General features: G+C 60.5%; 1 protein-coding gene across 1 annotated transcript; it reads right to left on the reverse strand.

Annotated features, from left to right (window-relative positions):
* Positions 1-610: 610 nt before the first annotated feature.
* On the reverse strand, positions 611-2,636 carry RASD1 (ras related dexamethasone induced 1). Its single transcript, XM_004776496.3, has 2 exons — positions 2,156-2,636; positions 611-1,881 (listed from the first exon to the last, which is right to left on the reverse strand). Exons 1-2 carry the CDS (start codon positions 2,439-2,441, stop codon positions 1,328-1,330), a joined length of 840 nt encoding a protein of 279 aa, XP_004776553.1. The 5' UTR covers positions 2,442-2,636; the 3' UTR covers positions 611-1,327.
* Positions 2,637-7,932: the final 5,296 nt, after the last annotated feature.

Consider the following 7,932-nt stretch of genomic DNA (forward strand, 5'->3'; position numbering starts at 1 on the left):
GCTGGTTCCGGAGTCAGGAATGGGTACCCTGGATGAGGCAGAGGAGGTGCTGGACCTACCCCCGGGGTGGCAAGTGCTTCCTGAGGCTGGAGGGCACAGGTGGCTGGGGGCAGGGGTGCGTTGAGCTATCTGCTGAGAGCCATGTGGCAGACCCTGGACCAGAGTCGGGGGGCGAGGGTCCTGCACGGGCCTGACCAGATTCTCAAGGCTCCGTTTCCCTTGTGAGAGCAGGACCCTAGTGACCCCTTGAGCCGACTGCGAGTTGCAGGTTTGGGGCCCTCGCTTCACCCTCTGCCTGGAGTGAATCTGGGCACAGCCCGGAAGCCCTTGGTGGCTGGAGAGATGCAGCTCCAGGAATAATCTGGACCCCTTTCTTATCTTGGCTTTCTGAGGAGCCGTTCCCAAATCAGAGAGGGCTTTGGTCCAATCATCTGCAGGTTTTTTGGAGCATTTTCTCCCAGCCCATGGGGGGCTGAGGCCATTTTCAGAATGCCAGGGTCATCTGCCAGTCTGGGGAGGTTGAGTCAAATGCCCCAGAAGTAAATCCCCGCCCCTCCCTCCTCACCCTTTGGCCTTCCAGCCATTTCTAAAAGCAAAGCAAGCATGTGGCTTTCTGTTTTAAATTATTTTATTTGGTATTATATAAAAAAAAAACAATAGCAATAACTTTAAAGACTGTCACACACAGTACAAACAGCTGAGTAAGAGTTTGTTCATGTCCATGATGACCTCAGAACTATTAAAGTGCAAGTTGTGTGTTTTGTTTTCCTTTGTGCAATTTCACACACATGTAAACAAGTCACTTGGCTATGATCTGACCCACACCCCCTTATTCTCAGGAGGGCAGAAGCTTTCCTAAGCTGTCATGGCAACCCAGAATCACAGACAAGTTAATGCCCCGTTTGTCCCGTCTAGACCCTCCAGGGGTCAGAACAGGTTTCCCAAAGCCTAACAGAGGCTGATTAACTTACACCCCCCCCTTCCCACACCCCCCCTTCCCCCATTCTTGTCTTTGTCACAAACAAGACAACTTCCCCCTCTGCCGGGCCTGTGCCCCCAACCCGTGGGGGTGGCAGGCGCCCATGGGGGATGGCGGGGGCGGGAGTCCCGGTCTAAGCCAGTTCTCTAACCCTTCCAGAGCAGAGGGCCATTCCTTCATCGTTTGCGGCCCCCTAGTGAGTACCGGGCGCGGGGAGGGAAGATGCCAGTTCACGCGCGCGACCCAGGGCTGGCCCGGACGTCAGACGTGACTTTTCAACAACAACGTCCTCCTTAGGTTCTGTCGCCGGCGCGGGGTGGGGGGGGGGGCTGGGGTGGGGGAAGGCTCCTAACTGATGACGCAGCGCTCCTTGTCCTTAGCTTGGCTGCCACCGCTGGCCTTCTCGCGGATGTACATGAGGTCGCTGTGCACGCTGGGCCGGCGCGCGAAGGGCGCCACGATGCCAAAGGCGTCGCCGGGGTCCCCACCGCCGCTGCCGGCTCGCAGCAGCTTCTTGTTCCGAAGCGCCTTCTTGTGCAGCACGTCGCAGTACTGCACAGACACCTTGCGGTGCAGGTCCGGGCTCATCTCGCTGGGCAGCTTGGCCATGGCGAAGAGCGCCCGGAACATCTGGTCCAGGCTGCTGTTCTTCTTGGCCGAAATCTCGAAGTAGGCGCAGCGCTGGGGGTCGTCGCCCACCAGCTGCTCGATCTCGCGCTGCTCCACCTCGCGGTAGAAGTCCCGGTCCCCCTTGTTGCCGCAGATGACCAGCGGCACGTCCACGTTCTCCTTGGTTTTGTTCTTGAGGCAAGACTTGGTGTCGAGGATCTGCTGCTTGAGCCTCTGCACCTCCTCGAAAGAGTCGCGATTGTCCAGGCTGAACACCAGGATGAAAACGTCTCCTACGGGGAAACAGAAAGGGCGTTAAAGGAGCCAGGGAGGACAGCAGCCAAGGGGACAGCTAAAGTGGGACCGACCGGGGAGCGGACGCCCCGCCGCCAGGCGTCGGGGCTCTAGCCGCCGCGCGCGGGGCGCCTCGACTTCTCTCCGAGCACCGCGGCGCGCGGGGGCGGGACGTGGGGTCGCCGGGCGCCCTCGGACCGGGGGTCCCTGTCCCCCGCTCCAGTGGCGCAGCTCCCTCCACCCGCCCGCCGCCGGGCCCGGCCTCCGGCTCACCAGTGAGGATGGAGAGGCGCCGCATGGCGGGGAAAGGGTGGTTGCCGGACGTGTCGAGGATGTCGAGCTGGTACACCTCGCCGCGGATGGAGTAGAACTTGCGGTGGAAGTCCTCGATGGTGGGCGTGTAGGCGTCCTCGAAGCGGCCCGTGAGAAAGCGCGACACGATGGCCGTCTTGCCCACCTTGGACGAGCCGAGGATGACCATGCGGTAGCAGTTCTTGGCCGGGATACTCAGCTCCGAGTCGCTCGGGCACATCTTCTTGATCATCGCGGCCAGTTTCATTTGGCGGAGGGCCGCACTGGCGGGAGCGGGGCCGAGAGAAGCGCGGAGGGCGGCCGGGGGCGCGGAGCTGGCGCGGGGCTGCGCGGCTCGGGGGCTGTGTTCGAGGCTGGTGGGGCTGGGGCTGGGTTCCGGATCGAGCTCCGCTCCGCTCTACGGCTCTCGGACCAAGCCGCTCGCTCTGATTTTGCGCGCCCGGAGGCCGCCCTTATAAGCACCCTGAGCGGCCGCCCCGCCCCCCGCCCTCCCAGCCTCCGTGCGTCACGGCCCGCGGGCCCGCGCGCCACCTCCCGCGACCTCCGCCGGCCGCCGCTGCTTCTGCCCGCCGCGCGCGAGGAGCGACTGAGTCCGGGTCCGGCTGGGGCAGGGGGCGCGCGGACCCCGTTCTCCACGGCACGGGGCTGGGCGGCCGCAGGGGCGTCAGGGTTGTAGTTCCTCCAGTGGCTCTGACTCTCCGCGCCTTGGGGCAAGGACCCCACCCGCAACACTCGCACACTCATACACGCACTTTCACGCTCACGCTCCTTTTCTTGGGGCCTCAGTTTACCCAGAAAGTAACAACTGTAATCTCGGCACAGCAGGAGCGTAATCGCAGGTGTTTACCAGCACCGCGCACGGGGCCTTGCGTACCTCCCTTCTCTCCTCGGTCCTGAGAGTGAGCCCCCGCGGCAGCGCCCTACCCGTCCGCAGGCGCTTGCCTGCTCCCCCGCGACCGTGTTAGCGCCGAGGTCGGCGCCGCGCACTCCGGCCACCAGAGGGCCGCAGAGGCCCCGCCGGCGGCGCCGGGAGGCCGCAGGCACCAATCTCCGGGGCTGGAGTGCGGGGAGAGCCTCCAGATTGGGGTCTGGTGAGGTCCGGCCTCGGACTCCAGGCCGAGACCCAGCAGGAGCCGTCCCCCGCCCCGCGCTTTACGGCAGGCCTCGGCGTCTCCTTTCGCCCAGCCAGAGATGCTCTGAAGCCGGCCAAGGCTTTCAGTCAGGGTCTGACCCCATCCTTTTCCTGGGCCGCATTCCAAGGACCAGAGACTTGCTCTTGCTTGCTTGCTCCAGGCTGGACCAACGTGCCATCCTCCCTGCCCCACAGCATTTTGTCCCTCAGGAGTCTTCTGGGCCAACAGTCCCATTTTGCAACTGGTGAGGGCTGGGTCTCAAAGCCGGTGTGTGAGGGATGAAGCCCGTGGCTTGGGGTGCCTGGGTGGCTCAGTCCTTAAGCCTTCAGCTCAGGTCATGATTTCAGGATCCTAGGATCAATCCCTGAGTTGAGTCCCCGCTCAGCGGGAAGCCTGCTTCTCCCTCTCCCCCTCTCTGTTAAATAAATAAATAAAATTTTAAGAAGGAAAGAAAAGAAAACAAAACAAACCAACCCACAGGCTCAACGACCCATGGGCTTACAGCACTGTGGGTGGGGGTGCAGGGCGGCGGGAGCCAAGACCAGAGGCAGCAGGTCTGGCTGAGGTTGGTGGGCTCAAAGGTCTGGAGCACAGTGAGAAGCCACAGATCCTCACAGCAAAAAGCGAGGCTGTGCTCCATTTGGGAGAAACCCGGGGAGCCATGAGCTGGTGCCAGCCACCCATCCGCACAGGCCTTGGTGTTCCAGCCAGTGTCAGGGCCCCCAGCCTGCCACCCCCGGTTTGGCACAGGACCTGTGGGCTCCCAGACTCCATCTTAGCCAGACTCTCTAGGACAGGCCCTCCCGCAGAATGTCACGCCTGCTGAAAGTGCCATTTGCGCCATTGCACTGTTCTAAGTCCTTCCTTCCAGCAACCTTGAGGAGTGGAGTAGGAACTATTACTGTCTGTATTTTACAGGTGGAGAAACTGAGGCAGGGGGCATGACTGGCCAGGGTCCACAGGAGGTGGCAGCAGGGCTGGGGCCTGAACCCAGGGGGCTGGTGGTCCTGGCTTTTACCTACCCATAGTGCTCCTCCTATAGCTCTGTTCCCCACTGTGGGATATCCATGCCCCCTTTCTCAGAGCACACCCCTCAGATCTCCCTGCTCCTCTATACCTGTCCCCAAGCCTCATGTCTACTGTTGATGAGGTGTTTCAGAGGCATACCTCACATGGATGAGCCCCCAAGAGCTTACCACTAGGCTCTGATTCTTTGTGTCACTTATGCAGGAGTTGTGTGACAGGCCAGCTGTGATGGGTCTTCCCCACCCCTCTTGACCCTGCTGTGGCTGCTCTCCCCTGCATTCCCCATCTGAGATGAGAAGGAACTGAGCCGATGCCCAACACCCAGGGCTGCTGTGGACGGTAATGCGGGGCGTTCACTGCAGAAAGGAACCAGACAAGGACACAAGCAGGGGCTGGTCATGGCCTGGGCCTGCCTTACCCCCAGATGAGGGGCCCTGCTTCTGCCTCTTGTGAAGGCACAGTATGGGCAGCTGGGCTCTCTGAAATAAAATGGCTTCTGGCTCCTTCCTGATGGCCCATGCTCGAGGGCCAGAGTGAATGCGGCCTCCAGTCCTGGAAGGGAGACCCAGTGGGCTGGGCCCCAGCCTGGATTCAGAGCCTCCCTCAAGATCAAGGTCGGCACTGACATCATGGCCCCTGGCCCAAAGCGCCCGGGGCAGGTACTGAGCCCAGTTTGGGTTCTCAACCGCAATTACCAGTCCCTTCTGGGAGTGTCACCCCCACCTCACAGATGCCAGGTTGTAAGATGTGTCCTCCCAGGCCCACCAAGTTAATCCCTGAGTGCGTGTCATTCATTCCCCAAACAGATGCCCCCACAAAACAGCCTGTGGGCGGCCTGTGGGGCCTCACTCCCACAGAAAGCCAGCCCTGGTGATGTGTGCTAGCTTGGGATGTCCCGTCTGGCTTTCTCTGAAGGCACCATTCCACACTCATGCCTTTGAAGCATCCAAACTTAAGAAAGGAACAGAGTGGAAGGAACCAGGTGCAGGACCCCCCGCTTTCTGCCCACTCCCCAGGACAGTGAGGCCCGCTCTGCGGGAGGCATCCACACCTCCTCTCCTCCCACACACACAGGCACACACTCCTTCCCTGCACTCCCATCGCCTACAGCCCCACCAGCCGGGAGCATTGTTTTCATGTTGTCCAGGTTAACAATAGTTACAAATGATTCTGTTTTCTGGATGTTTGGGCACAAAGCAACAAACAGCATCTGTGGGGCTAAGCCTCCTCCTACATGTTATTTACTTGCAGCACTTAGAGAGGAAAGGGAACTTTAAAAATATTTACCAAGTGTTGAGGGCCCCTTGGAGGGTGGACAGCTGGCCCCCAAGGCAGGATCTGGCTGCAGCAGCCGGATCTGGATCTGGTGGCAAATAGCGGTTTACAGTTCCTGAAAACCGTCTGGGGAGAGCACCGGGTAGGCCACCTCCAGGGGTGGACGTGAGTGGACACTTCCTGCGAGAATGCGCATGTCCAGGTGCCATGGCACCAGCCCGAGCCCCGTACCCACCACAGCCACCACCTGAATGGGAACACAGTGACAAAGAGCTCGTATTCCCCTGACAGGCTCCCCTCATCACGCCCAGGTCACAGCCAACTTTCAGTTTCCTCTTCAGCACTGAGCTGTGCTCCCGTCACAACGGATCCTCACAGGGGAGCCCACTCAGCCCACCCTGGGCCCCTCCTCCCACCTCCATGTGGTCCCATGGGGCAAGCTTCCTGGTGCTCCTCGGTTCTGCCCTTACAAAGCCTTCAGGAGGCCAGCATATCCTCAAAGGCAATGTGCGCAGAGGTCCTTGTGGAGGAGTTAGCTCTCGTTCCAACGGGGGTGTAAGAAGACACAGAGAGTGAAGCACTGAGTATGATCAGACTAGATTCCTCTTGGGGCCTGTCAAGGCCTGAGATAGACTCTGGATTTCAGAAATCAAAGAAAAGGGCTCAAGGAGTTCCCTGGGTGATGAAGGAGCTGTCCAGCTTGCAAAGCCTGGACATCTGCTGCATACACAGACAGGCACGAATATCATGGCCCTGTTACAGGGTCGGGGGGGGAGCGGGCGCTCCGAGAGCTGCATGCACAGGTGGGGAGTCTGCGTGGCGAGGGGAAGGCCTGGCCTGTGTCCTCAGAGGGCTGGTGGCCTGCAGATAAGGCAGGCGCCCGGAGGAGGGGCAGGCCCTGTACACTCGGCCCTGCAGTCAGGGTTGACCCACAGGCCCCAGATGATCACATGGCCCGTTCCTCCTGGCGATGAGGCCCATAAGGAATTAGAAATGTCAGCCTTAACCAGAGATGCTGAGTTCAGCCTAGGAGTGTGGGGGGAGACTTAGGTGCTGGGTCGGTCCTCCAGTCCCACCCAGGAAGCCCCATCCCAGGGCCCAGGGCCCGGGGAGCCCCCAGCTCTCTTCGACTCCCCCTCCCTCAGCGAGAGAGAGAGGGACCTTGAGGTTGGGGTAGCACAGACCTATGCCTCCTGGACAAGTCACCCAGCCTCAACCACCAAACAGGGGTGATCCCCGCCTGGGTGGTCGTCTGGAGACACCAGTGTAGGGCAGGGCCCCAGAGCAGCTGCTTGCCAAATGTCCGTGGTCCAGCCCGGCCCGGCCCTTCCCCTCCCTCCACAGGCTCGGGCAGTGCTAGCAAGTCCAGGGCAGACCATGAGGCCTCACTGCTTCCTCAAGCACAGCGCCTTCCCACAGCCCGCCCCCACCCCATGACCACCTTCAGGGGCATGCAAGGTCCCATCCAGACACAGACCCCTCATAGGCCCAGGGGTTTTGCAATGTGACTGCATCTGGACTTTTCTGTTAACTCTCAGATCACTCCACAGAGATGATCTGTCTCCAAGGCCAGCTCATCTAGCATGGACCTGGTGGCCTGGGGTTCAGAGAGCATGAGGTCACGGCCCAGCTTTCTGAGAATGTGGTCATGCCCCAAGGGGCACCAACTGGGCCGACCCACTGGTCTGACCCCCAGGGGCCAGGCACCTCATAGCTGCTGCTCCTCTCTCGCTCGGTCCTTCAGAGCCTGCTGCTTTGGGCCCCTAAGCTTGTTCTGACCACAGGGCCTTCGCATTTCCATTCCAACTGCCTGGAATCCTCCAGTTTGCTCCCTCTGCTCATTTGGGTCTCAGCTCAAATGTTACCTCGTCAAGAGAGCCCTCCACCACCATGGCTAACAGGGGCTCCCACTCCCACCACGTATTCCATGTTGGTTTTAAATTTTTGCCTTATTTTTTGCTCTCTGATCATTTACCTGGATGGCAGCTCTCAGAGGCTGGGAGCTCCATGGCACGAGGAGGTGTTGGGCTGCTGGGTGTATGATGCTACCCCTACCCTGAGGCTGGGCTGGTTCCCCAAAGGAAAGAGACAGAAGACGGGATACTGGGGCAGGGGTGAGGCAGGCCATACAGAAAGCCCAAACATCCAGACAAGTCCCTTCCCTGCCTAGTGTGGATGGTGGTGCCCACCTAGAAGCTGAGAGGCTTCAGTGGGGAGAGCCACATCAGCATGGCCTGGAGCCCTCAGGGGAATGCCCCACTCCCCACAGCCCTAACCCCCCCCCCAACAGAGAGCTAGAGGGGA

This window comes from Mustela putorius, unplaced genomic scaffold (genome assembly GCF_011764305.1).
Source record: "Mustela putorius furo isolate JIRA1106 unplaced genomic scaffold, ASM1176430v1.1 tig00000731_pilon_pilon_pilon, whole genome shotgun sequence".
Lineage (NCBI taxonomy): Eukaryota > Metazoa > Chordata > Mammalia > Carnivora > Mustelidae > Mustela > Mustela putorius.